Source organism: Cricetulus griseus, chromosome 4 (assembly GCF_003668045.3).
Source record: "Cricetulus griseus strain 17A/GY chromosome 4, alternate assembly CriGri-PICRH-1.0, whole genome shotgun sequence".
Classification (NCBI taxonomy): Eukaryota; Metazoa; Chordata; class Mammalia; order Rodentia; family Cricetidae; genus Cricetulus; species Cricetulus griseus.
The window spans coordinates 116,005,130-116,032,941 of NC_048597.1; the positions used below are offsets into that span (position 1 = coordinate 116,005,130).

The window sequence follows — 27,812 nt, forward strand, 5'->3', positions numbered from 1 at the left end:
TTTTGTTTGCATATTATTTGTTTTTATTGTTTTTAAAGACATATTCACCTGTTTATATATCAAAAGTGAAAAAAAAGCATGTTACCAACAAAATTCAAGAACATTTGACCCCCACATTGGGGCCTCTGTGGGTACACGGTGTATGGCTGTCCAGTGCATAATGAGTAGAGGAAGAAGAGAGGGGAGAGGAAGAGAGAGAAACAAAACCAAAGAGAATGGGTTTTGTTTTTTTCTTCCGGTGGAGACATAATGGATGCAGAGTGGCCTGCTATGAGATTGCATTCACGCTACCTTCTTGTGCAGTTTTTCAGTAAATTGGTTTTCTGATCATACCCCAGCTAAGGAGGCTTTCAAAAATGATTATCTAACTAAGGTGGTTGACCGGGAGCTGGCTGTCTCTTTCATCCCACCCCCATCCCCCACGTGTCCACTGCTCACATACAGCAGCCGGAAATGACACATTGAAGTGAGTCACCAGTGCGGCTCTGAGTCACCCAGTAATTGGAGAAAGTTCTGTCCTGTTAGGTCACACAGCCCCTATTGCCATTCTGCTCTTGAATGCATTGGAAAAATTTGAAACCACTTTGCCCTCCCTCAAATCTCTCTTCCACCCAATCTTTTTTTCTTCTTCTTCCTTTAACGTGGGCTGCCAAGCATCACCTTGGCAAGGTCCCTAAGGAAAAAAGCCACGGGAGCGGAAGGGAGTGGGAGGGGGGACTGGAGAGGGGGAGTATTGGGATAAGGGTGTTAGGCTGCCACTAGGCGGCAGTGTGAACTCCCATCACTAGGGCCACCCGGAGGGGCAGGCTTGTAGAGTGCCGTACCCCTGAGATACAGGGATATAGACCCCAAATGGGACACCGTGTGCCATGACTTAAATAAAATGATTTTTCCTTAACAATATATTTTTCTCTCCAACAAGCACACAAGAGGAAGAATGTGATAAATATTCAAGCACACCCCTGGCATCTCCCCTGCACCCCGACAGGGAGATTGGGGATGATGAGCCAGGCACACACACATCTGACCTTTCTTTCCCTGTTCCCAAAAGAAAAAGGGTTGTGGGTTGAAAAAAGCTATGTAAACAAGTCACCTACACTCTGAAATAACCTATGCGGTGTCAGGGGAGGGCACAAAAGGAGCTGGGACAGGGCTCAATACTGGGCAAACACTTGATCTGTCCACCTGCTGCCCCTGGGAGCCGGGCAAGGCGGTCATTCCCGCGGTGTACCTTGGGAGAAGGCAGTGTTTCTCCCTTTAGCTTGTGGCACCCACCTCAGCAACTGCAAAAGGTGCAAGAGGTGGCCAGTGATTTTTTTGCCCAAGGATGCTGAGTGACAGCCTTGTGGCCCCACCCCGCTGGGGCACTGGTGGGACCCAGATCCAAAGTCTGAATGTTAGAAAGATGGCCAGATGAAGGCTCTGTTAGTTCTGTGTCTGGATTAGAGATCTTGGTGGAACAGGGGAGTCTAACTCTAGTGAGTGAGTTAGACTCTTTTTCCTTCGAGAGTCCGAGGTCTGGGAGGCTGTTGGAAGATTTCCCACTGTGGGAGTGAAGGGAAATGCCTTCTCCTTCTCCCGAAAGAGTACTTGAAATGAGTCTTTTCTTCAGAGTTTCTGCTTATAACAGCTCCAGTTTTGTCCCGAGTGAAGGCTTCTCTTCCTGCTGTCAAGGTTCCATCAATTGGCCCATGAAGAGGATTGTCTCTGTGGGTAGAAGAATCATGCCAGGTGAGCATCTAAGGAGGTGATTAAGTTAGGACTGGGGTCCTGGCACTGGGTGGGCTATGACAGGGTGCTTCAGAATGGGTTGGAACTGAGATTCAGAATCTTTACTGAGTCCCTAAAGGCTCAGGGGACATCTAGGTGGTGGGCAGGTATATAATGATTTTTAAGAACTAGCGGGAAGAGAGGAGCATGTGGTGGGGTTCTGCTCACCTGTTGGATTGTGCCGAACCACAAAGAGGAAGGGTCGGTCCATGATCACCTCCTGAGGGGCCATGCGGGCTGAGACTAGAATGGCTGAAAGAGAAGGGACAATGTATTAGGTTGTCATTGGTGGGATCCCAAGAGATCCAATGACACCAGTCTATCTGGTGGCAGCACTGGAAGATGATTTTTAGGTGGTTTAAAAGAAACAAGTAGTAGGTATGAAACCCAGAGCCTCCGGCATGCTACGGAAAGAATGCCACCGCTGAACCACACCCCCTGACCCTCACTGGGGGATTCTAGGCAGGGGCTCTACCATCAAGCTACATTCCCTATCTTTGGTTTTTCAGGACAGGGTCTTGCTTCTTTGAATTTTCATCCTTCTGCCTCAGCCTCCCAAAGCATGTGCCACTACCTGGCTTCAGGTTGTTTCTTTGTTCTCTGATTAATGCCCTTAAAAGTTTCAAGACTTCCTGTGGGCCCCAGTTTCCTGTAGGATTTGGTCAAGATCTATCAATCACAAACATATTTTGGGCTTACTGCTAAGATTTTTTTTTTAAGACAGGGTTTCCCTGTAGCTTTGGAGGCTGTCCTGGAACTAGCTCTTGTAGACCAGGCTGGTCTTGAACTCACAGAGATCTGCCTGCCTCTGCCTCCCGAGTGCCGGGATTAAAGGCATGTGCCACCAACGCCTGGCTGCTAAGCAAATTCTTTAAGTTCATTTGCACTGTGGCAACACCTTAGGTTTGGGGAAGGGTGGTGACTGGGCTTGCTCTACATTTCCTGTAGGGTGCTTGCTGTCCTGGGTGGTGGGGTGACATGGCAGAGCCATACTCACCTGTGGAGGAAGACGCCACCGTACCACTCTCGTTCACCTCGATCTTGACTTTTTGCAGGGCCTGAGCTACAGAGAGCTGCTCTTGCTCTGAAACAGAGGTGGGGCACATAAAGCACAGATTAGCCACCCCTCCATCCTCTCGGGGGGACCCTGACCCACGGGAGCAATAAAGTGAGAGGGATCATATCTCACCAGAAAGACTCGTGAAGTCAGCCTGGGTTGGGCTAAACATGTCAGTCATGCCCAAATTCTCCAGAGGCCCTCTGAGGTCCACTTCAGTCTCCAGAGAGAACCTGTGGGCAGGAGCAGGGAACAGCCTTAGTTTGGCCCTCAAATGCTGCTTCTCCCAGAACCTATCAGGTATCCTCTAGGACAGTGAGACTGGTTAGAAACTGACAGGAGCTTAAAGAAAAAGGTCTGGTTTTTGTTTGCCTTGACACAGGATCTCATGTAGTCCAGGCTGGCCCCAAACTCATTATGTAGCCAGAGATGATCTTGAACTCCTAATTTCCCTGCTTCTACTTTCTGAGTGCTAGGATTTGTAGGTGTGAACCACCATGCCTGGTTTATGTAGCACTGGGGTTAGAAGCCACTTGGGCAAGCAGTCCCCAAACTCAACTATTTCCCCAGCCCTGACCTTGAACTTCTGATCCTTCTACCTCCACCTTCCTAGGATGTGATTAGAAGCCTTTTGGAATCTCATTTGGCTAGGTATAGGGGGGTCTGGCCTTTTTTTCCTCCTTGCCAGAAACTTCTAATATTAATGAACATTGTTCAGTCTTTCCACCCCCTCAAATCCGTGACTAATGGCTTTCCCCAAATAAGACAGCAGTTTGAACATAATTGTATTCCGTTTGACTGCAGGAGAGGGGCAGGTTCACATTCTCCTGCGAGGGTGCTGGAGGTAACAGCTCACACAGTGAGACTTTGGAGGGCCCTCCTTCTGCTTCCAACCAGGGCATGACTCATCATCTCCTTCTTGATGAGAGAGAAGTTCAGTAGCTGAAGCAACTCAATCCCCCCCTTTCTCCAAGCCTGGCAATAGAGCATCTGGGAGTTCAGGGGAAGCCTGGGCTGGGAGCTTCCCTGTAATTCTGGAATTACCCAGACAAGCCCTCTCCACCCCTTCTGATTCTACAGAAGGATTAAGGGAAAAGAAAGAAAATCTGTTCGTTTTTTTTTTGGGGGGGTGGGTCTCAGTCAGAAGCTGTGGCGGCTCCTCTGCCTGCCTGAACTTGGAATCAATTATTATTGGGTGGAGATGGAAAGGGGGGACATTTACAGATGGGTATAGAATGATTGAGATGCCCCCATACTTTCTTCTCTAGCTCCTGTTTTGGCTGCTCTTTTTTTTTTTTTTTTTTTTTTTTTTTTTTTTTTTTTGATGGGATCTCATAGAATCCAGGAACACAGTGAGAATGACCTTGAACCCCTGATCTCTCTCTTTCCAGCCCCCTTCTGCTGGGATCACGGGGGTGCACCCCTATGCCTGGCTTATTCAGTGTGGGGATCCAATCTAGGGCTTCACGCATGTGAGATAAGCACTCTGCCAACTGAGCTGTGTCTCCAGCCCCCCCCCCCCCGTACCTCCCCCGCTTTTTGAGACAGGGTCTTACTGCATATAGCCCAGGTCGGCCTTATCTCCTGTGCTAACCTTTCAAGTGTTAGTGTTGCACATGTGTGCCTCCATGTCTGGTCTGTGTGATGTTGGGTTCAAACCTGGGGCTTCATGCGTGGTAGCTGAGCACTCTGCAAACTAAGCTACATCTTTAGCAGTCTCGCCCCATAGCCAAGGCTGGTCTTGAACTCACTATCCTGTCTCAATCTCTGAAGCTCTGGGGCTGCAGGCTTGTGGCACTATGCTACACCTTGGTTGACTCTTACTGGGTATTTGGTACATGGTCTATGTGGGGATGGATTTTATAAAATCTATCTCTTCTCCAACAGTAGAAACTTTCTCCAAGCATGATGATGGAATAAGAAACCAGAATCAAACCCAGGCTAGAAGGTTTCCCATCAGCCTCCCGTACAAGTCCTTTCCCTGTGGGCATTAGCCATCTGGGAAATTCCACAGGGGGATAGTGGCTTTAGGAGAGATGGCGGATGTTGGAGTTAGGGTGTTGGCAAATGGGATGGCTTACTTAGGCAGGATGAGAAGTCGGGGAAGTCTGGTCATGTTCCCTTTCCATTGTCGAATGAGTTCAGCATCCAGAATGTTGGTGAGGGCAGAGAGAGGCACTTCCTTTTTGAAGGGCGCTGCGATGAACATGCTAAGGGTTTCTCCATGATAGGGCAGTTCCAGGATGTCGTAGTAGTGGCCATCAGGAGTGGTGAATTCAGCTGCGGAGATACCAAGATGGCATCTTGGAAATGGCTCCAGCTCACATGGATTCCTTCCTAGCTTTCCTCTGGCTTCTCTTGTCCTCTCCCCTTCTAGAAGGCCTCGTTCTCTATTCTAGTTTTGGAAGTCCTCTCCCCACTCTACATCCCATCCGAATGTCTTCCTTTCCTTTCCTTTCCTTTCCTTTCCTTTTTTTTTTCTTTTGAACTAGCTATATAGCCAAGGATGGCCCTGAGCTTATTCTCCACCATACCTGGCTTATGAGCTGAGCATGCCACCCAGGGCTTTACTGATACTGGGTGAACATTTTCTCAAAGCCATAGCCCCACCCTTCCTGCCTATGTTCTCCCTCCGGACTTCATTACTGTCTGACCCCAGCCACTAATTATCCCCATTCTCGTCCTCTAAATCTCAACTTTCATACAGCCTTCCCCCTCACTGGGCTTGCTGGCCCCAGGTAACCACACTAGAAACCTCTTAAGAGGAGGGATGGGCTTAACGGCCAGGCAGATGTGGGTCAGGGAAACTATCTCCACTTCTGATTCATCTAGCATGAAAGAAACTGATATCTTACCCCCTTCTCGAATTATCTCAGTATCTCCTGCTTGGGAAGTCTTTGTACTAACTTGGGTATGTTCACCTCTGCCATGCTTCTCTCTCTGGGAGCGACACTGAATGCTGCCCAGGGTCTGTAGCTGTAAGGTGTGGAGACTGGGATATTGGACTCACTGTAGTTGAACTTGTTGGTCTGAGCCATCATGGGCACAGAGACGGTGCTGCCATCAGACTTGTGGAAGAGGCGGTGGTGGGTGCTGGACTCTGAGAAGGGGGTCTTCCACTGGCCGTTGAAGTAGAGGGCATTCACCAGAATGAGGCGTGTCAGCTGATCCACAGCCCCTTTGGCAAGTAAGTCACTGATCATACCTAGGGAAAGTAAGGTGGTCAGAAGTAAGGTGGTTTTTAAGCATCTCAGATGCTTTTGCTCCCTGTTCTCAAATAAGGGATACAAAGAGCCCATGGGGGTTAAACGGGTCAATTTGTTCAGAGTCTCAGGATATCTTCCAGCTCAGCATTCTCCACTCCCCATTCCTTCTCTCCCTCCCTCCTTTTTCCCTCCCCCTCTTTATAGTACAGCCTAGTCCAGAGCTCACTCAGAAGCCTAAATTGGCCTTGGATTCATGGTAATCCTCCTGCCTCAGCTTCCCAAGAGCTGGGGTGATAGGCATGAGTCACATCCCTGGCTTCATCACATTTTACTTGGCTCTGGGATCCAATCTAGCATCAGAACCAGACACTTTGCCTTCCCTCCTTACACTTCTTTTGGCCCCTAAGCTGTAATCTTGGAGGCCTGTGCACACGCCTGTAACAGGTACTGCTATTCTTACTGGTAGTGATGTCTTTCATGCTGGCTTTTACTTTTGTTCATTTTGGGGGGGGGGTTGAGACAGGGTTTCTCTGTGGCTTTGGAGGCTGTCCTGGAACTTGCTCTATAGACCAGGATGGCCTTGAACTCACAGAGATCCTCCTGCCTCTGCTTCCCAAGTGCTGGGATTAAAGTCGTGCACCACCAACGCCTGGCTTTTGTTCACTTTTTAAAAAAATATTTATTATTATTGTGGGGGAGGGAGTATGAGGTGTGTGTGGGCACATGCATGCCAAGTGGGGGTCAGAGGGCAACCTATGCAGAGTTGGTTCATTCCTTCCACATTTGTGTGGCTTCCAGGAATCAAATTCAGGTCACCAGGCTCCCTAACAAGAATCTTTACCTATGGAGCCATCTTGCTGGTCCTGGTGGATTTTTTTTTTGAAGGGGTTGTGGAATAGCTAGGACTTCAGGTATACTGCTCTATACCTAGCTGCAATTGGTTTCTCTCCCTAGTGTTTTTTTTTTTTTTTCCCAAGATCTTGCTATGTAGTTCAGGCTAACCCCAAACTCATGATCCTCATACAGGGATGAGCCATTGTCTCCAGATCTGAGTGGTCTATGAAAAAGCCTAACCAAGACAAACACAGTTTTAGGTTACAGCTCAGTGGTAGAGCCCCTGCCTAGATTCCCCCAGTGAGGGGCTGGGGTGTGGCTCAGTGGTAGAGCCCCTGCCTAGAATCCCCCAGGGAGGGGCTGGGGTGTCACTCAGTGGTGGAGCCCCTGCCTAGAATCCCCCAGTGAGGGGCTGGGGTGTCACTCAGTGGTAGAGCCCCTGCCTAGAATCCCCCAGGGAGGGGCTGGGGTGTCACTCAGTGGTAGAGCCCCTGCCTAGAATCCCCCAGTGAGGAGCTGGGGTGTGGCTCAGTGGTAGAGTGATTGCCCAGCATACATGAGGCCCTGGCTCCCATCCTCAGCACCACAGGAAGAAAGTAAAAGGGCAAACATTAGCTATCATACTCTGGCTCTTGAGTCATTTGCCTTTTATCCACAAAGAGAGTTAAGGGAGAGCTGAGGATGGGAGAACTGACAGAGCCCCTCCCCGCCACTCACCTCTGGTGTGCCTCTCCACCCAGTCATTGATGATGAATCTGGCTCTCTCCACCTCTGAGAAGTCCACCTGCTTCACTGTGGTCCGGAAGAGCTTGGAGAAGTTGGGCATGAAGCCCTGGACCAGCTCCAGGTCCCGCTGGACGAAGATGGCGTCGGCGGTGCTAATTTCATTCTTGTTCCACGGCCCCATGAGCTCCTTGGACAGCTTACGGAGGGCAGGAGCTGTGCTCTTCTCTGCAGAGGTACCAGGGCAGGATCCATTAGGCTGGTGGTGAGCCAAGGGCTCTCATCTGGACCAGGGTTCCCAAGGAGGGCCTTACCCCTGTCCAGGTGGATGAGGCTCTTCCATTCCTCCAGGGTTCACTGGAGGGCAGTCGCTCCAAACTGTAACTCTTTCTTTTTCTCTCCCTCTTTCTCACCCTCCCTCCTCTTTCTTTCTTTCTTTCTTTCTTTCTTTCTTTCTTTCTTTCTTTCTTTTTTACTTGTTCAGCTTTTTGAAAGGTCTCACCGGGCACCTCGGGGTGGCTGAACACTACTGTTTAGTTCCAGCTTGCTTTGAACTTACATAGAACTGCCTGCCTACCTCCTGAGTCCTGGGGCTAAAGGTGTGTGACACCATGCTGTCTCCCTCTCTCCTTTCCTCTTCTCCTCTCCCCATTCCTCTCTGAGAAGGGTTTCACACCTTAACACAGACTGCATAGACTGGCTTGCCACTCACTGTGTCCGGGAAGCTAACAGAAGTCCCCCTACCTTTACCTCCCCTGTGCTGGGATTAGAGGCATATACTACTATACTCTACTACAGCTCTCAAATTTTAACCCTTTGTGCATCCTTTCCCAAAGAGTCTCAGCTCCTAATATTTTCTTTACATTAGAACATTCTCAATTTTAAGAAAGATTCATTTATTATTTGTAGTGCAGGCCAGAAGAGGGCATCAGATCTCATTATGGATGGTTGTGAACCACAATGTAGGTGCTGGGAATTGAACTCAGGACCTTTGGAAGAGCAGTCGGTGCTCTTAACCTCTGAGCCATCTCTCCAGCCCCCCCCTCAATTCTTAAATTATAAACATTAGTTTGCTTCCACTCCTGCCCCTTACCCTTGCAACAGCCCTCCCATGGCTTCACAAGTGCTGAGATTACATTACGAGCCACCCTCCTTGACTTGCTCTTGTATTTGGCTTTGTGACTGGGTCTTGCTCTATATCCCAGCCTGGAGTGGCTCTTGCTATGTAGCCCAGGCTGGCCTCAAATTCATCCTCCTCCTCCCTCAGGCTCCCAAGGGCTGGGATTACAGGTATGTACCACCATAGCTAGGTTGTTTGTATAATAATAATGTTATCAAGTAATTTATGTTCATAATCCTATTACATATATACTCAGCCTTGTATGGTAGGCATTTTTCAATTGTTCCCACTTTGTAGATTATAAAACAGAGTTTACAAGAGTTAAGGTCATAGGGTTCTTTCTTTCTTTTTCTTTTTTTAAGGTCTCATGCAATCCAAGCTGTTGCTGAGCTCAATACATAGCTAAAGTACGAGCCTGAACTCCTGACCCTCCTGCCTCCACTTCCCAAGGAATGTGGTTATAGCTCTACACCACCATCTCCAGTTTCATTTGGTGCTGGGGATAGACCCAGGGCTTTGTGCATGCTAGGCGAGCTATATCCTCAGCGCCAAGGGGATACAAGCACAGTTTTTATGTTCTATATCTATGTTGGGTACATCATGAACAAATCAAGATCATCTGACCCAGAAGCTGGAGAGAAAATGGGTGGTCCCTGGGCTGCAGCTAGCCCCCTCTGTCTTCCCTGTTTGCTCTGGCCCCTAGTCTTCGAGAACCTCATGACTCTCTCCACCTCCCATTCTACCCTTTCTCTCACCGTTGATTTTGAATCCCATAGCGTCTTGGATCTGCCGCTGGGTTTTCCCTGCTGTGGTCAGCTGCAGCATGGCCATCACTGAGGACACCCCATAGGGAGAAAAAACCACGTTCCGATCCTTGGAGGCCTGGACCACATGCTTAAACACTTTTACTCCGAAGTCAGTGGCCTGATGGGCTGTGTGGGACTCTTGAAGATGTAAAGCAGACCCTTTCCCAAAGACCAGAACCAGGCCCAGGGTGAGGCAAATTAGCACTGAAGTCATCTTCATCCTAGAATAAATGGAAGAGAATCTGATAAGGAGATGTTTCTGGAAGACTGCCCGGAGCAGGTCATGGTGCCTCAGTCATGGACTAGGCTCTCTGTATTTACCTCTAGCCTGTAAGAGATCAGTCCAGTAAGCTCGCATTCATTCAGATCCCATAATGCAATTGGATGATGAGCTCATCCCCTTCTGCCTGCAACCAATTCTTTTAATTTTTTCCAGACAGAGCCTTGTTATGGAACCCAGGTTGGTCTAGAACAGGATCCTCCTGTTTCAATTCCCCCAAGTACAGGGATTACAGGCATGCATTACTGCCCATAGATGCTACTTGATTTTTATCATAAACAACCCTCAGTTTTTACCTGTGGAAGTCTTAGAAAAACACCCTGTGTGTCTCTCTTCCCCTCTGTGGGGTCAAGGGATCTTTGGACAATGACAGCTTTTGGTTTGCAAGTTTTTTGTTTTTCTCTTATCACAATTCCCCAGCTAATGCTTTGCTCAAGTTAGCAGTATGAAAAAATTCTCCGGGGCCAGTAGGACGGCCCAATGGGTAAAGGCACTTGCCACCAAGCCTGACGACCCGAGTTCTAGTCTTGGGACCCACATGGTAGAGAGCGAGCTGACTCCTGAAAGTTGTCCTCTGATTTCCACACTTGAACTGTGACACACGAATATGTACACATGCATACACATATAAATGCAATTTTTAAAGTAAGTGTGTGTGTGTGTGTGTGTGTGTGTGTGTGTGTGTGTGTGTGTGTGTGTAAAGTTTCTTTGGTAACTTGAGAAAGGGGAGGCTTGCTGGAGAAGAACTGAAAGACAGCGTCTTTGCTTCTGGGATCCTGGTTTAGAAGTGGCGTTTGACCATCTTTCTGGACCACCTGTGGTCCTCGTTGGGTCAAGGCGAACTCAAGACTGCAGAGTTCCAGAACAGGGTGGAAGAAAACCGAGGGAAAATGGGGGTTGACAGACAGAGACTTCTGGGAAGGGAAGTTCTCTTCTGTAATTAAGCCTTAGGTGAGAGAGTGAGATTGCCTTTCTCCTACCTGGAGTTTTCAAAGGAGCCTTTGATTGGCTCTTCGTCTTGCTTGTTGGCTGCTGCTCAGCTGTGGTTGGCCGTGTCCTGCGGGAGGCGGGTGTGCAGCGTTCCCGGTTCACAGTGCTCTAGGGCTCTGCAGCAGCCGGATCCAGCTGTGCTCTGTCTTGGGTCTGCAGTCTCCTTTTATACCAGATGTGGGCAGGAAATAGATGAACTCATGTTCCAGTCCCACCCACTTTCTAACTCTGGAAATGTCTGGGCTGCCCGCCCGCCCTACCCCCTCCCACCTTCCCTCCCTCCCAGGGATTTGCTGGGACATGTGTGTGTACGTGTGTGAGAGGGCTTGGCGATAATTGAGCAAACCCTGGTTGCCTTGATTGGAACATCCCGGCCCGTTTGCCTTTGGCTGGTCTGTGGTCTCGACCCACGGTGGTACCACAGAGTTTAACAATGCCTGGTGTTGGGGACTCCCCTCCTTGGTTCTCAGCTTGCAGCAACAGGCCTCCAGTTTGCCCCCTTTCCTTTGGAGAAGCTATGAGCTATGTGCTGTCTGCCCCTTGTGCACCCTGGGCCTACCTCCAAGAAAAGTCGGCCTGGCCTTCCCTTGGGTTTCTGCCCAGTGGCCAGAGGGCATGAAATGTGCCCTGTGATTGTCTGGGTTCTGGTTCCTCTTGGACTTGAGCCCAACAGAGAACTTCAGGTACTTTCTTCCTCCCTCTGTGTATCTGCCAGGCCTGCCCTGAAGCAGGGCTAACTCCCCACATGGGGCCAAACTCTCCTGGTGCCCCAAGGGCTGTCTTTCTGTCAGTAGCCTTGTGTGGCTGGGTTTTGAGGTGTACTGGGTGGGGCGATGGTGGCTGGATTGGACTAGGGTTTACCATGGATGGACACGGGTTGTCCAGGAGCAAGGAGCAGCATGGAAGTTCTTACTCCTTGGAGCACCCTGAGATGACTGAGGGGGAAAAGAGGCGGTGTTTTCTAAAGATTTTATTTGTATCATTTATTTGTTTGTTTATTTATTAAGATAGAGTGGCCTGGAATTTAATCCGGAGCTCTGGCTGGCTCCCAACTCAGCCGTCAGACTTCTCCTGCCTCCTCCCTCGTGCTGACATTATGTGCTGACATTAAAGGTGTGCAAACACCACATCCAGATTTGGTCTTAGATTTTAATTAAGTGTGTGCGTGTGCATTGGGTGTGTGTGTGTGTGTGTGTGTGTGTGATAGCTGGGAAGTGTCAGGTTCCCTGGAGCTGGAGTTACAGGCAGTTGTTCGCCGGTCATTGTGGGCGGCACTCAGGACCTCTAGAAGAACAGTCAGTGCTATTAAGGGCTGAGCCATCATCTCTCCAGACCCCAGAGAGTATTTTTTGAAGTTTTCTTCTCTTCTGGGTGTAGACACTGGTGGGCTGGAGTCACAGGACCAGAGATAGAAAGGAACAAAATATATATCACGGTGGGGTTTTTGTTCTTGAACCTTCGTGGTCCTGGGAAGGAAGAGTGACTGAGGAGCCTTTGTTTGTTTGTTTGTTTGTTTATGACAATCTCTCATGCTCATGCAGCCCAGGCAAGCCTCAAACTCATTATATAGCTGAGAATGCCTGGAGATCCTGATCCTTCTCCCCCACCACACCAGGTTTGTGCTGTACTGGGGCTCAAACCCGGGACTTTGGGCTTGTTAGGCAAACTACCAACAGAACCACATTCCCAGCTTGACAATTTCTTTACGGAGTGAACGTTAACATAGCACTCGAGAGGACGAGGCTGCGGCCTTCCAAGGTTGGGCAGGCTCAGACACCCTTGTAACCCTGGACACTGTGACTAGAGAGGGATGATGGGAAAAGGCCAAGGTGGTCCCATGGTAGGAGTTGAGGAGAAGGCACTCTGGGCCTTGGAGTTCACATGCTGTCATCTTTCGTATAGGTGATGGGGGTTCACTTGGCAGTATCCATGGAGACAGCTGGCTGGCGAGTCATAGGAAGTTTAAGTGGGTGGTAAGCAGGGATGTTTGTTTTGGATTTGCAATAAACAGATACCAGGGCAACCAGCCCTGCAGAGTTTTCTCACAGCGACCCTGCCTCCTGAGTCAGGTGGGGGAGGGAGGGTTGAGGAAAGAGAGAAACCTCAGTTGGAAACTTAGGCTCACAGGCCCAGCAGAGAGAGAGGCACTCTGGCCAGTGTGCTGCTTGTTTTTTTGTTTCCCTTTTGTCATCTGTGGCTTGGAAGCCTTCAGTGAGGCTGCTTGGCTGGGAGGGAGAGGCAGGTGTTCTTGGCCATTTCAGAACAAGAAGACACAGCCCAGACCCATCCTCAACTCTTACCAGTAGACAATCTCCAGATGCCATGCCCTTCATCCTTAGTGGCTAGAGGGACCCCAAGGTTGCAGAAGAGGGATGGGTGGGATGCAGCTGGAGGTGGGCTGCTTTGGGCGCTCTAGCTGGTACCCCCTCTTCTTCTCATGGCCATTCTCAGATTTTTCTAGGTCTTCCCCCAACCCCCACCCGAGACCATGATTTTCTGTGGCAGGAGTGGGCTCTGCCAGGGTGCAAGCAGTTTCCTCCTGACTTGGGGGTCTGATACTCTGTTCTGGGCTCAGGGTAGCTGGGTAATGGCCCTGCACCCTTCCTGGGGGTGGGGAGGGGGGGAGAGCATCCTTTTTCTTTGGAAATGGAAAGCTTTGGGTCTTTTTTTCCTTCCTCTCCTTTTCTTTGGTGGGGAAGACACTAGAGATAGAGTCATGTTATCTACGTCCTGGTTCTCTGGAACTTACTGTATGTATGAGGCTGGCCACAAACTCACAGCAGTCCCCCTGCCTCTGCCTCCCTGGTGCTGGAATAAGAGGCATGCCTAGCTTCCTTTTTTAGAGACAGGATCTCACTATGTAGCCCAGGCTGGCATCACAATCCTCCTGCCTTGGTGTTCCAAGTGCTGGGGTGACGGACATGACAGATTTACCACCGTGGTCAGGATCCTAAAAGAACCTCTGAACCAGAGGGATCCTATGGGCGTCTAGGGGGTAGGTTTTAGAAACTGAGCCAATGGGCCTACGGCATGGTTCACTGGGTAGAAGTAATTGCTGCCAGGTTTGACTACATGAGCTCAATCCTTGGGACCCACATGATGCAAGAAACAAACTGACTCTCAAAGTTGTCTTCCAGCCTCCACATGTACTCTGTATCACACGTGTCTACACATGGACACACACAGATATACAAATAAATAGCTAGATAAAAGTGTAGAAACCGAGGTACAGACTAGCAGAATAAGGCCTCTGTTTCTCTATGAGTTGGGGCTGCCTGGATGGCCTGGAACCCAGACTTGGCCATGGTCCTGGTATCTCCTCTTCATCCCCTATGACTTTGTCTATCCTTGGACGTGGAGGGGAGAGATAGTTTTCCACACACAGGAAACAACTTCCTGAGGGCTTCCTGGAGGAGGGGGCAGTGTCTTACTCCCTAAGCCCTCCTTGGGACACCCTTCTCAGAATCTAACCTGAGTCACAGGCTTGTGTCACTTTCTCTTTTTCTTTCCCACTGGAACCCCCAAACCACTTTGACCTCATCATCTTCTCTAACTTTTGACCCTTTGGTAAGTGTGGGGGAAGGGAGGGATGGAGTGGACAGAAAGAGAAAAGTCCTTGCTGTTGAAATCACTCAGCCCATGATTTCCTGGGGATCAGAGATAAGAGTGTGCATTACGTGGGGCTGTGGATTTCTGGGAAAGTTTCAGGATCAGCTAGCCAGGAAGATGGCTCCATCTGGTCCCTCTGCAGGTGATTTGTAATTGGAGTGAACTCATATTTTCCATGACTGTCCCCCACTCCCACCCCTGCACCCTGTCATAGAGCAGGAGGCTTTCACTGGGGCCTCAGGAGTCATGGTCCTTCTTCCACCATCGCCCCTCCCTGCTTTTAGTGTGTGTGTGAGTGTGTGTGTGAGTGTGTGTGTGTGTGAGTGTGTGTGTGAGTGTGTGTGTGTGAGTGTGTGTGTGTGAGTGTGTGTATGTGTGTGTGAGTGTGTGTGAGAGTGTGTGTGTGTGAGTGTGTGTGTGTGAGTGTGTGTGTGTGTGTGTGTGAGTGTGTGTGTGTGTGTGTGTGTGAGTGTGTGTGTGAGAGTGTGTGTGTGAGTGTGTGTGTGTGAGTGTGTGTGTGTGAGTGTGTGTGTGTGTGTGTGTGTGTGTGAGAGTGTGTGGTGTGTGTGTGTGTGTGTGTGTGTGTGTGTGTGTGTGTGTATGAGCGTGCGCATGTGTGCAGGTCACAGGACAATGTTTAGTAGTCAGTTCTCTTCCCCCACAGGGATCAAACTCAGTGTCAGTCTTGGTGGCAAGAGCCTTTATTTGCTGAGCTGTCTCCCAGGGACCACTCTTGCCCTCTTGCCCTCTTGCCCTCTTGCCCTCTTGCCCTCTCCTTTTGCCCTTCCTCTTTGCCTCTTTGGTTCTACCCCTGAGATGTCACTCTCCGAGTCACTCAAGATGAAGCTGCTCCTCACTTCCTCTTCTAGTGTCTCTCTTGCACTCTGTGTCCTGTCTCTCAAAGGAGATGGCTCTCCCACTGCCTCTCTTCCGCTGTCTGACTCAACCCCTCTTTCCTTTTCTTTTGCCTCCTGGAATCCCTTTTACAGTCACTCTCAGGCTCCAGAGCCTCTTCCTCTGGGAAGGAGGTTCAGCCTCCTGCCATTACACAGGCTTCTTGGAATGCTGGGTCCAGCCCCCGGTGCCTGGTGACTTCACTGGGAGAGCTGGGGGTGGGTGAAGACAAGATCCCCCCACTGACTCTAACTCAATGCTCTATTTCTGGCTTGGTGGCTCTCCAAACAACACAGTTCTGAAAATAGCCCATGTTTGGGGCTGGGCTGTGTCTGCCCTTTCTAGGAGTAAGCTGGGCGGAGTGGTCAGTGCCTTGGCTTCTGTTCATTGGGAATCATGGCTCTGGACTGTCCGATATGGCCTCTCTGGTGTCAGCCTGTCTGGAGGTTCCTTCCATACTTTCTCAGACCCTACTTTCATAGACCCAGTCCCTCAGTCTCTCCTTCCTTCCCTAACCCATGGCCAGCCATTGTCCTTGAACTTTCAGATTAAATTCAGACTTGCTTCGGCCCCCACGATGTAGTCCATGCTTAAATGGGGTGTGTATGTATGTGTATCAAAGCCTGACAGCCTCTGACACACACACACACACACACACACACACACACACACACACACACACACACGAGTTTCAAAATTTGAGGGCCATAAAAGTTAATTGACTCAGAGAGGCTAAGATATGAATTTTGGTCACGCAGCAACTGTTCTATAAATGGAAGAATGGTAGTTATGGTCAAATAGAGCCTGCCTCTAGGCAGGGACTTGACATTGGCTGACTGAGGGCTATGAAGATTACTTAATTCAGAGAGGTTGAGAGATGAGCTATGGTCACACAGCAACTGTTCCATAAATGGGTGTTTGTGTGTGGGGAGGTGTGTGCTGCCAGTAAGATCAGACACTCCTGGCCTCCAGGCAGGGACCTGCGGCTTGATGAGGATGTGCATGAAGGCAAAAGTTAACGGTGTTCTTTTGGGTTTGTCTATTTGTTTTAAGGACAGCTCTTTCTATGTGCTTCAGGCTGACCTGGAGCTTATTGGGTAGCTTAGGCTGGCCTTGAACTCTACACCTTCCCTCCTCAGCCTCCCAGGTGCTGGGATTGTAGATGTGTGGTCCCACATCCAGCATAACTTAATCATTTTGAGCCTTAGCTTTAATTTTGTAAATTAATTTACATGGGTTGATGATTAATTCATTGATGGGGGCTTGTGTATGTCTGTGACCACACGGTGTGTGTCTGTGTCCGTGTGTGTGTGTGTGTGTGTGTGTGTGTGTGTGTGTGTGTGTGTCCGTGTGTGTCCGTGTGTCCGTGTGTGTCCGTGTGTGTGTGTGTGTGTGTGTGTGTGTGTGTAGGTCAGAGAACACCTATTGGGAGTTAGTTTTCTCTTCATCTCTGGGTGTGGGGCCAGAAGCCAAACAACTTGGTGGCAAATCCGTTTAACCTCTGAGCCCTCTCACTGGGCCCCAGCAGCTTCCTTTGTTGTTGTTGTTGTTGTTTGGAGACTGAACCAAGGGCTTTACCTAGCAAAGTCACACCCCTCTGCCAGATCTTAACCCTCTTTCTGGCTAATTATTAATCATGTGTTCGTGCATGTGGGCTGCTTGTACATGTGTGTGTGCACTCATTGATTGCTCCCCACCTTATTTATTTATTCATTCATTATTTATTTTAGAGAGAGTCTCCCACTGAACCTAGCCCTCATGATTCAGCTAGACTAGCTGGCCAGCAACCCTTGGGGTGCTTGTTTCCATTTCTCTAGCTGTAGGTTACGGCTGATGTCTTAAAATATGGTGTCTTAAAAACTCAAGACCTCATGTTTATGTGCCAAACACTTTACCTGCTGAGCCATCTCTTCTGCCTTCTCCCGCCCCCCTCTCTTCTTTAAAGTTAAGATTACATTTATTTCTTGAGCGTGTGTGGGTGCACGCACAGGTGTGAGTAAGAGGCAGTTCTCCCCTTTCACCATGTGCGTTCTGGGGACCAAACTCAAGTCATCAGGCTGCCTATGAGTGCCTTGAGCCCCGAGCCATCTCACCGACCCAGTCTCTTATCTGAGAGAGATAGGGATTCCCATGTTTGGGGTTGTTATGAGGGTTTGAGCTGGCGTTTACTCAGTGTTGAGTGCCTCTGAACACTCAGTAAGTAGTAACTATTTTTGAGTGGCAGACAGCCGACATTGTTAAGTCTTAAAGAATGCAAGCTCCCTGAAGGAGGAATGTTGGAGGCTGTTTTTTGGACTTCCTTCGTTTAGCAGTTAGCCTCAGATATCTTGATGGTGGACTGGCTGCTTCCCCAGGGCACAGCTGCCAGCCACTCTCTGGTTTGTTTCCATGTCCATTCCATCCTGCCCGGTCCCCACTGGCTGGTGTTGCTGCTTGGGACTATGGGATCCTATCTGGACCCTTCTGACAATCCATGTATATCTGTTGTTTTGTGACAGGTTCCTGCTATGAAGCTTTGACCTTGAGCTCCAAAGCCTCCTATCTCAGCCTCCTTAGTGCATATGCCATCACACCTGGCTTCTCTATGCACCCTCTTCCCTTAAGCATATGAGGAAGAGGGGGTGCTAGACCCACCTTTCCAGAGGGGCCCTGGGATATAAGTTTTGCTATCCACAACTCCTGTTGTCCCCCAGGTCTCACTATGTAGACCTGCCTGCCTCTGCCTCCCAAGTCCTAGATTAAAGGCATCCACTCCTCCAAGATTTCATGTAGCTGAGGCTGGCCTTGAACACTCTTCTGATCCTCTTGCCTCCATCCGTGGAGCACTGCAATTATAGGAGTGCTCCCTGTTTTATGAGGTGCTGGGGGGTCAAACCCGGGGCCGTCTTTATATGAGACAATCACTCTGCCAATTGAGCTACATCCCCAGCACCCTGTTTTAGCACCCCGCCCCCGGAAATAAGGTCTTGCTGTGTAGCCCAAGATGGCTTTCTTTGGACTTGAACTTGTAATCCTGCCTGTACTCATACTGGAATCCCAGATACAAATCGCCATGTCTGGTTTCTATTATTTCCTGGGGGTGTTTACTGCAGAGTCTGTCTTGAGCCGTGTTCAACAAGCATGAATGACCCTCAAGCATCTGAGGCAAGAATGAGCCGCCCAGAGGAAGTGTGACGGCAGGGAAGGGTGGTGCTCTCAGTGTCTGGGTAGATGTGATCACAGACACTGACTCTGTCAGCCAATGAGGAGACTTAGGACCCAAAGGGCCCCTGACGGCATCCTGTCCTTCATCCATTTCTCTTTCTCCCAAGAGTCTGGATGTCTTGGCTGTGATTCACATTCCTTCTATGTGGCCATCCCAAGTTCCGCATTCTCTACATTCCTAAGTTTACTTTAGCTCTTTCTCTGGACATAGGCACAGAGTCCTGGGTTCAGTTCACTTCGTACAATCAGGCATGGTAAATACATGTCTGGAGTCCCAGCTCTCAGGCGGTAGAAGGAAGGGGATCAGACCAGGTCATTCTCAGCTACATAGCAAGTTCAAGGCTAACCTGGGCTATATAAGGCCCTATTGAAGTAAGCAGAAACGAAACAGGCATGGTGCACACCTTTAATCCTAGCACTAGGGAGGCAGAGGCAGGTAAGTATCTGTGAGTGTAAGGCCAGTCTTTTGTCTGTTTTTATTTTTTCGAGGCAGGGTTTCTCTGTGGCTTTGGAGGCTGTCCTGGAACTAGCTCTTGTAGACCAGGCTGGTCTCAAACTCACAGAGATCCACCTGCCTCTGCCTCCGGAGGGCTGGGATTAAAGGTGTGCACCACCAACACCCGGCTCCAAGGCCAGTCTTAAAGAGACCAGAGTTAGACTGGGAGAGGGGCCGTGGCTAGTAATTAAAATGGCAGATTTCCAAGATGGCCAGCTTCTCCCTCAACCTCCTGACTTGAGACAGAAGCCTGGTAGCTTTTGTTTCCCAACAGTGGGCCCCTGCTGATGGCCTGGCTCAACAAGTTCAAGGCCTGATCAGGACATGTCACACCATAGCTGCCCACCATTCAGCTATCCTACCTGTCTTCAAACTGACAAATCCTAGAGTGGGGAAGATTCTTCAGAGGCTTTAAACTCCGCCCCCAAGCTCTCCCCGCTGCTGTGCAGAGGGTCCTTTTCTCTGTGTTTCTATTGTGTGCATGTTTCTTCATCTCCAAGACACCCCTCCTTTTTTTTTTTTTTTTTTTTTTCTGAGACAGGGTTTCTCTGTGTGGCTTTGGAGCCTATCCTAACACTCGCTCTGGAGACCAGGCTGGTCTTGAACTCACAGAGATCTGCCTGCCTCTGCCACCCAAGTGCTGGGATTAAAGACGTGTGCCACCAACGTCCGGCTAAACACCTTTCTTTATCTGTTGGTTCTATCTGTGGCACTTGAGAACTCTCTGCTGCTGCCGTTGCATTTCTGTTTTTTTTCCTTTTTTTTTTTTTTTTTTTTGATTTTTGGAGAAAGGGTTTCTCTGTGTAGCTTTGGAGCCTATCTTTTCCCTGTCTTTTAATTCTTTAAGTGGCAGAAAAAACAAACCCCATTAAGACCCCTAGACTGTATCATTTCTAGACTGTACCAGGCTGGTCTACATAGTGAGTTTCAGTATAGCTAGGGCTATGCAGAGAGACCCTATCTCAAACAACAAACATGAGGCTGGATTTTTCACTTTGTTTTGGAGGAGAGGGTCTCTCACTGATTCAGCCAAGTTGCCTGAGCAGTGAGCTGCCCCCTCAATACTGGAATTACAGATGTGGGCCACCACACCCAGCCTTTTACATGAGTGATAGGGATCTGAACTCAGGTCCTTGTGTTTGCATGTCAAGTGTGTTATTAAAGAGTCCAGTCCGTCTTCTCTGCCTGCAGATCAGGGTGTAGCTCTCAGCTGCTGCTCCAGTGCCACGATCCCCACCACAATGATAACAGTCTAAGCCTCTGAAACTGTAAGCAAGCTCCAATTAAATGCTTTCTTTCATGAGAATTGACTTGGCCATGGTGTTCTAGAGAACTACCATTCTGTCTCTGTCTCTAGGGATGGAACACAGAGTACAGATTTGCTAGATAGAGAAGTGTTCTGCTATTGAGTAACACCCTAGTTCCTATCTTACCCCCTCTTTATGAGTTTTCATGTTGTAGCTCTGCTTTTTCTGGAACCTTCTGCCGATTGAAATGGATGTTCTTGTTGTGTTCTAGCTGTGGACATGGACATGCCTTTTTTTTTTAAGATTTATTTTTGGTTGGGTATGGTGGTACAAGGATCTGGGAAGCAGAGGCAGGTAACTTTCTGTGAGTTCAAGACCAGTGTGATCTATATAATGAGTTCCAGGTAGCCAGAGCTACACAGTGGGATCTTGTCTTAAAGAAAGATATGTTTTTAGGATTTATGTATGTGTGTGCACATTATGACAGGTGCCTGAAAAGGCCTGAAGATGGCGTGGGATGCCCCAAATAGGGCACTGGGAATTAAACTTGGGTCCTCTTGACCACTGAGCTGTCTCCGGTTCTATCTACACTGTTTTTTGTTTGTTTGTTTGTTTTGTTTGTTTTTAGACAGTGTCTCTTGTATCCCAGCTGTCCTCAAACTCACCATACAGACAAAGAGAGCCCTGGACAATCAGTCCTTCTGCTTCTACCCATCAGTTGCTGGGATTACAGGCATGCACTACCATGTCTGGTTTATGTGGGGCTGGAATAGACCCAGGGTTTCCTGCATGCTTGGCAAGAGTTCTGGCAACCAGCTATGTACCCAGGCCCTGAACTTGACTTTTCTATTGAATTCCCACTGAGCCAGGCAGATGGCCAGAGAGACGGTGACTAGGGTCAGTGGGAGTTTTGTGTGTAGCTGAGGTCCCAGAGGTCAAGCAGACAAGGTGATAAAACTCTAATGGAATTTACCACAGGGTTTCTGGGGTGCCCGAGTCACCATTCTTTCTCCCTGGCTTCTTCACATGGGATCAAGACTCTTGTGTGTGTGTCCTAATCTGAGTCACCGCTGGCTCACTTTGCTGTTCCCATCACAGTGCAGCTGGGCTATGATTTTGTCTACCTTGCCCTTCACCTGAAGTCTTTCCCAAAGCCCTGTGCACAGGGCTGTAAGAGTGGGAGAGCAGGCGCCAGATGTGAGAGGGTGAGAATGGGAGACCCTAGACCAGACAGGGGGCCCTGAATTTCACCTTCTTCCTCCATCATAGCAAAGAGGTCAACGAGATGGCTCAGGAGGTAAAGGCACTTGCTGCCCAGTCTGATGAACCCACAGGTGGAAGGAGAGAACCAACTCCTGAAAGTTGTTTTCAGACCCCCACAATAGGCCACAGGACACACATGTTCACACACACACACACACACACACACACACACACACACACACACACAATGTTCAACTGGGTGGGGGAGTGGGAATACCAGCCATCTCTTTTGTGTGTTTATGTGTGTGTGTGTATGTGTGTGTGTGTCTACATGTGAAGGTCAGAGTTCAATCTTGGGCCATTTCTCAAGAACTGTCTACTTTGTTTTTGGAGACAGAGTCTCTCACTGGGACCTGGGGCTCTCTACTTGGGTGTGCTGGTTAGAGAGCAACTCTTGGCATTGGGTAACAGTTGTACCTCACCATGCCTGACTTTTTACATGGGTTCTGGGGCTTGAACTTAGGCCCTTGAAGGTGGGCTGCAAGCACTTTATCGGCTGAGCTACCTCCCCAGCCCCTGCTTATGACCTTCTCTGGAATGGGTTATGTGACCTTTCCAGGTATGTGTGACAGATACGATCCCTGTCCTTTGGATCCAACACAGTGTTTAGAAAGCATTTTACTTTTAATTAAATGAATATGTCTGGTGTGTAGGGAGACCTGTCCTCCAGAGCTGGACTTACAGGCAGTTGTGAGCCACCCGTGCATGTGCTGGGATTGACTTGGGTCCTCTGTAAGAGCAGTACATGTTCTTACCCACTGAGCTACCTGTCCCGCTCCTGCCAGGACAGAGGGCATGAGGGAGGGCTGCCCCAGCCCTCCCCACCCCTTGCTTCCCGCAGTCTCTTTGCTTGTGCTTGTTGCCATCTCTAGTCCCATGTCCATCCCTACTAGAGTCCTGCCATTGATGAGTGTCTCAGCTGGATTTCTGGCCTCAAGAACTCCTCAGAAATAAGGACATCCAAGAGCCGGGGATGCAGCTTAGTTGGTAGAGTCTTTGCCTACCACACACGAGACCCTGGGTTCCATCCCCAGCATCTCCAAACTGGGCATGGTGGTGCACACCTGTAACCCCAGCATTTGGGAGTGGAAGCAAGATCAGAAGTTCAAGGTCATCCTTGGCTGCATGGGGTGTTGGAGCTCAGGTTGGGCTGTTCATCTGTGTGTGGGTGCCTATGGCATAGTGTGTGTGTAGATGGGAAGACAACTCGTAGAAGTCAGTTCTTCCTTCCACCTTGTGGGTTCCCAGGGATTGAACTCTGGTCATCAGATTTGGTGGCAAAGACCCTTGTCTGCTGAGCCATTTTACCAGCCTTCTTATCTTATCTTATCTTACATCATCTCATTCATTCATTCATTCATTCATAGATGGTCTCTTATTGACCTTGGAATACACCAATTGGGCTAGACCGGCTGTCTGGCCAGCCTGAGGGTCCTCCTCCCCAGCTTTGATGTTATCCACACAGACTGCACCTGCCTATTACATGGGCACCAAGGGTCCAGCTCTGGTCCTTATGCCTGCAACATAGGTACTCCACCCACTGAGCTCACTCCCAGATCCATCCCTTGGGTTCTTGGTGACAGAGGCCAGGACTCTGGCACTAACAGGTGTGTTGAGTGAATTATGTCCTCCAGTAAGGAGACCCTGGAAGCTGAGCAGAGGAAGGGGAGGTGGTCTGGGTCAGTGCTGGAGTGAGGAAGGCCACCAAATGCTCTGGCTTTACCTGTATCCAATACAGCAGGAAAGGAACCAGATGTTTGCCAGGAGTGATGGCTCATGCCTTTAATCCCAGCACTTGGGAGACATTGAAGCCAGCCTGGTCTGCGTGGAGTCCCAGGACAGCCAAGGCTACATAGTGAGACTCTGTCTCCAAAACAAACTAGCAAATATCTATACACACTAATTAATTAACTTATTAGTGTGTGCATATTAGTTAACCAATTAATTAATTGAAGGTCTCAGATGAGAGAATCATTACTATGGAAGGAACTTGGACCTGAAGCAGAACCTTCAGGCTGGTACTTGCTGTGGCCCCACCTACTCCCAGAACCTCCTGAAGGCTAAAGACTCACTATGCTCCCTTCCTGGGGGTGTCTCTGCTGCACCCCTGCTGTGCTCCCCAATCTGGGTCAGGAACCACCAGACAGGATGAGTAAGGTCTGATGCAGGCAGGGCGAGTAACCGTTATTCATATCAGTTCACACTGAAGCATGGCTTTCCTGGGGGCCCTGGGGGAGGGGCTGGGGCTGCAGGGCCGAGGGGAGCTGAGGTGGCAGCTATGAGGCAGCTTCTGCTCAGTGGCTGGAAGAGTGGGGTAACCTGGGGTGCCTTTTGTATGCCAGGAATCAGACTGGGACTCTTTTGAATTTAGCATACAAGTGATAGGCAGGACAGGAGCGTCAAGACTGGAGCCAGCCGCCTCCTGTCCCTGCATCCATTCCTTCTCCCTTACCTTTACAAACCCCACTGGTTCCAGCATGGTGGCCTACACCCATAATCCCAACACACCCGGGGTTGAGGCAGGAAGATTTTAAGTTCAAGGCCAGTCTAGGCTACAAAGCAAGACCCTGTCTCAAGAAACTAAGAGGCCAGGCATACAGCCCAGCTGGTAATGGCTTGCCCAGCATGGGAGAAGCTTTGGATTTGATTTTCAACACTACATAAACTGGGCATGGTGATGAACCCTGTAATTCTAGTTTTTGGGAAATAAAGGCATGGGGATTAAGAGGTCAAGGCATTCTCACTAGGGAGCTGGAGGCCAGCCTGGGCTACATAGGAAGTTAGAGGCCAGCCTGGGCTACATAGGAAGTTAGAGGCCAGCCTGGGCTACATAGGAAGTTAGAGGCCAGCCTTGCCTACATAGGAAATTAGAGGCCAGCCTGGGCTACATTGAGATCATGTCTCAAATAAGTAAGAGAAGGAGGGATGGAGGGGTGGAGGGAGGGAGAGAGCAGGATCGAGAGAGAGAGAGAGAGAGAGAGAGAGAGAGAGAGAGAGAGAGAGAGAGAGCATGAACAGGGCATACCATGGGAATTTGGTGCTGGGGTTGGGTAGACCAACTTCTGCCAAATGGTGCCCTTGGTTGCTGGTTACAATTTCTGAGCATCAACATGGCAACCATCTCCTTCATCTGGAGAGTTCTCCACCAAATTAAGTACCAAACTAGTGGAAGAACGAAGCCTACACTCTGTGTGTGTGTGTGTGTGTGTGTGTGTGTGTGTGTGTGTGTGTGTGTGTGTGTGTATTTCCTCACCCGCCCGTTCCAGGCTTGCTCCCTGGCATCACACTGCCCTGCTGCACAGGGAATGACTTTCTGCCCATGGGAACACACCGCCCAAAGTGGACAGCAAAGAAGAGGCTGTGATGGAGGAGCCCCATTTCCTGCTTCAGTCCTTCACTGTCTTCAGCACCAGGCTGTTCCACCAATGCCTCTGGCTGGTGGCCAGCTCCTGTCTGGACAGGAGGAAATGGAGACATGAGGAGTGGTGCACGGTGCTCAAGAGCAGAAATTCCACCGGAAAGGAAACAATAGCCGAGGAGAGTCATTTTTCCAGAGAGTAGAGGTCCAGGAGACAGGCAGGACCTTCCTGCTTCAGCAGAATAAACAAGCCCACTGGGGAAGCCCCAGCTATGTACCACCCTCCAGGTGTGCATATGGAGTCTGAGCAGGTGGAGGTTGCTGCGGGTAGGGGACTTTGCTTTGACACCATGGGGAGAAGTTCTCTCTTGCACTGTATTCTAGCCACAAGGTAGATGAACTCTTAGAGGAGAGTTAAGATCAGTGGGGCCAGTGAAATGGCTCAGCCATCTGAATTGGATCCCGGAAATCCACATGATGCAAGGATAGAATCAGTTCCCCAAAATTGTTCTATGACTTCTACGTGCATGCTGTGGTACACATCCCTCCCTCCCCCCAATAAAATAAATAGATATGCCTTTGAAAAAGAGTTAAGGTCAGGAGGATCAGAGCAAGACCAAGGGCAGACCCAAGGAGCATCTATCTGGCTACAGAGCTCCAAGTGTGGAAGCCAGGCTAGTCATAGACCTCGGTGGCCAGGTGCCTTTTAGGGACCAAGAAGACAGTTCTAGGTTTTAAAGAAATTCAGATAACTCTATGGGTGGAGGGGGTAGATGGATAGAGGAAGCCAGCCCAGAGCCACTATCTGGAAAACTACAAAGGACAACTAACTCCCTGTCTCCCCTCTCTTCCCCCTTCTCTCTCTAGGTCAAGGCCTAGCCATATAGTCCAGGTAGACCTTGAACTGACCCTCCCGACACAGCCTCCCCAGTGATGGCACTACAGGGTTACAGGTATGTCACCATGCCAACTCTTTCTTCCTTGGGGGCTTAGGCACAGCTTACCTTCAGGAAGGGTGTAGCAGAGCAGGAAGGAGGAAAACCTCAAAACTGAAGAAGCCATGTGTGGAAGAGACAGAAGAGGTCTACAGGCTAGTGTCCCTAGGATTCCTAACCTAGCTTGCCATGTCCAGCAAGACTGGAAAAGGGGCCAAGGGCCTGGATCTGTAGTAGAGCACCTGCCTAGAATCCCCCAGTGAGGGGCTGGGGGTGTGGCTCAGTGGTAGAGCCCCTGCCTAGAATCCCCCAGTGAGGGGCTGGGGTGTGGCTCAGTGGTAGAGCCCCTGCCTAGAATCCCCCAGTGAGGGGCTGGGGTGTGGCTCAGTGGTAGAGCGCCTGCCTAGAATCCCCCAGTGAGGGGCTGGGGTGTGGCTCAGTGGTAGAGCGCCTGCCTAGAATCCCACAGTGAGGGGCTGGGGCACCATTCAGTGACAGAACACCTACCTAACATTAATCAGGCCCAGTATGCAAAAGCAGGTTGAAGTAAAGACTGATGCCAGAGTGAGAAAATTGTGCCCAAAAATCTGCATTGGTGTTCAGACCTTTGTTAGTGTTGGTCATTTTCCAAACTCACACATTTTTAAGATTTGGGGGTCCCCTTCCCCACATTTCAGTATCAACCATGGCTAAAACATGTGGGCCAATTGCTCTGGCCAAACACTGCTTCATACCCACTATTTATTTCTTCATCACAGTGCTTAGAAGTGGGTGCAGTTGGTTGACTGTCCTGTGCATAGAGAAACAGATACACAGGGGGTGATATCTGGCTGTGACCACAGCTCTCTGAAGAAGCCAGAACCTCGAAGACTCCCCAGAATTACTGGAAGTTGGAGATTTTGAAGAGATAAAATGTTGCAGCCAGAGAGCCAAGTTATCTGGGGCGTTCATAGCTGCTTCTTGGCAGCCTCTCTACCTGCCCTAGTAGGTGAAGCATTGAGCTTCCAGAGCCCACCTCTCTCCATGCCCTGTTGCGTTGCTGGGAGTTGACAGCACACACGGCTGTGCCTGGCTCTTCACTTGAGCATTGAAAATCAAACTCAGGTCCCCATGCTTGCACGGCAAGCCCTCCTACCCCCTGAGCCATCTCCAGGCCTCTGCCACCTCCGTTTGTGAGACAGGGTCTCTCACTCCACCTGGAGCTTGCTGATTCTGCTGGGCTGATGGGTCAGCATACTCCTGGGATCTGTCTGTCTGCCTCCCCAGTGGTGGGATTTCAGTTGCATGCTAACCTTGCCTGCTTTTTAGGAGTGTGCCAATCATCAAATCTGGGTCCTCATGTGGTGAGCATTCTACAGACTGAGCCATCTCCCCAGAGTCTTTTCCAAGAGCTTTTGAGATCTCTGGAGCCCTGAGCAACCATCTTGCATCAGAATTGTAGGACATGGTTGTTTGGGTTTAGTTTTTGTTTTTCATTAGATGTCTAGGTACATCTAGGACAGAGATGACGCAAATCGTGTGGTATTTCAGGTCCTTGCTGCCCTGAGGCAGGTGCTGAAGTTAGAGTCTTCTGTCACACAGGAGGCCCAGGGGCCAGGTTCAGCCCAGACTTCAGGTACTGGGAAGAATTCAGTCAATTTCATAGGAATGTCACAGCAAGAGACGTGCTGGGAAGTAGACCTGGGCCAATATGGGTCATTAACATGATTTCATCAGCAAAATTTTCCTTTGCCTTGGGGCCCAGAAAAGATGGAGAGATGTTGAGTCTGTGGAGGGATAGAGGATGGGCATTTAGATGTATTGCTTTTATTTTTTACTTTTTCTTTTTAATATTTATTTGTGTTAGTGTGTTTTAGTGTGTTTTTGGCACACTTGTGTGCAAAAGTATGTAAAGCCCAGAGGGTGACACTGGGTGTCTCCTCTAGCACTGAACACCTTAACCTTACTTAGTATATTTATACTTAGTATATTTGTGTTTTTAAACTGAATTTTGCCAGGCAGCGGTGGCGCACACCTTTAA

General features: G+C 49.5%; 2 protein-coding genes and 1 long non-coding RNA gene across 5 annotated transcripts in view; 1 reads left to right on the forward strand and 2 right to left on the reverse strand.

The window, feature by feature from the left end:
* On the reverse strand, positions 1-10,925 carry Serpine1 (serpin family E member 1). Its single transcript, XM_027416220.2, has 9 exons — positions 10,777-10,925; positions 9,466-9,737; positions 7,585-7,818; positions 5,838-6,032; positions 4,909-5,107; positions 2,960-3,060; positions 2,768-2,854; positions 1,939-2,022; positions 1-1,707 (listed from the first exon to the last, which is right to left on the reverse strand). The coding sequence occupies exons 2-9, from the start codon at positions 9,734-9,736 to the stop codon at positions 1,670-1,672; spliced, it is 1,209 nt and encodes a 402-aa protein (XP_027272021.1). The 5' UTR covers position 9,737; positions 10,777-10,925; the 3' UTR covers positions 1-1,669.
* LOC107980100 lies at positions 1,626-26,654 on the forward strand. 2 transcript variants are annotated; one of them, XR_004769539.1, is made up of 3 exons: positions 1,626-1,731; positions 25,725-25,810; positions 26,551-26,654. It is a non-coding gene; the product is annotated as an uncharacterized LOC107980100 (long non-coding RNA). The 2 variants fall into 2 exon arrangements; XR_003485373.2 differs by lacking the exon at positions 1,626-1,731 and adding an exon at positions 24,501-25,145.
* The window catches only part of Trim56 (tripartite motif containing 56), a 46,574-nt gene continuing 29,580 nt past the window's right edge, over positions 10,819-27,812 (reverse strand). The window contains exon 4 of one of the 2 annotated variants that reach the window (XR_004769537.1): positions 10,819-10,949. The gene's annotated coding sequence lies outside the window, so the exon portion shown is untranslated. Of the gene's footprint in view, positions 10,950-26,516; positions 27,559-27,812 lie in introns of those variants that run through there. The other variant, XR_004769538.1, reaches the window with a different exon arrangement.

Bases quoted from the DNA above. Each gene is read 5' to 3' on its own strand.
- Serpine1 (XM_027416220.2), bottom strand. From the start codon at position 9,736: ATGAAGATGACTTCAGTGCTAATTTGCCTCACCCTGGGCCTGGTTCTG. The intron at 3,061-4,908 runs GTAAGCCATCCC...TCCTGCCCACAG, and splicing joins CGACTTCTCATCCTGCCTAA to GTTCTCTCTGGAGACTGAAG. The intron at 2,023-2,767 runs GTGAGTATGGCT...CTTCTCTTTCAG, and splicing joins GGTGGCGTCTTCCTCCACAG to CCATTCTAGTCTCAGCCCGC.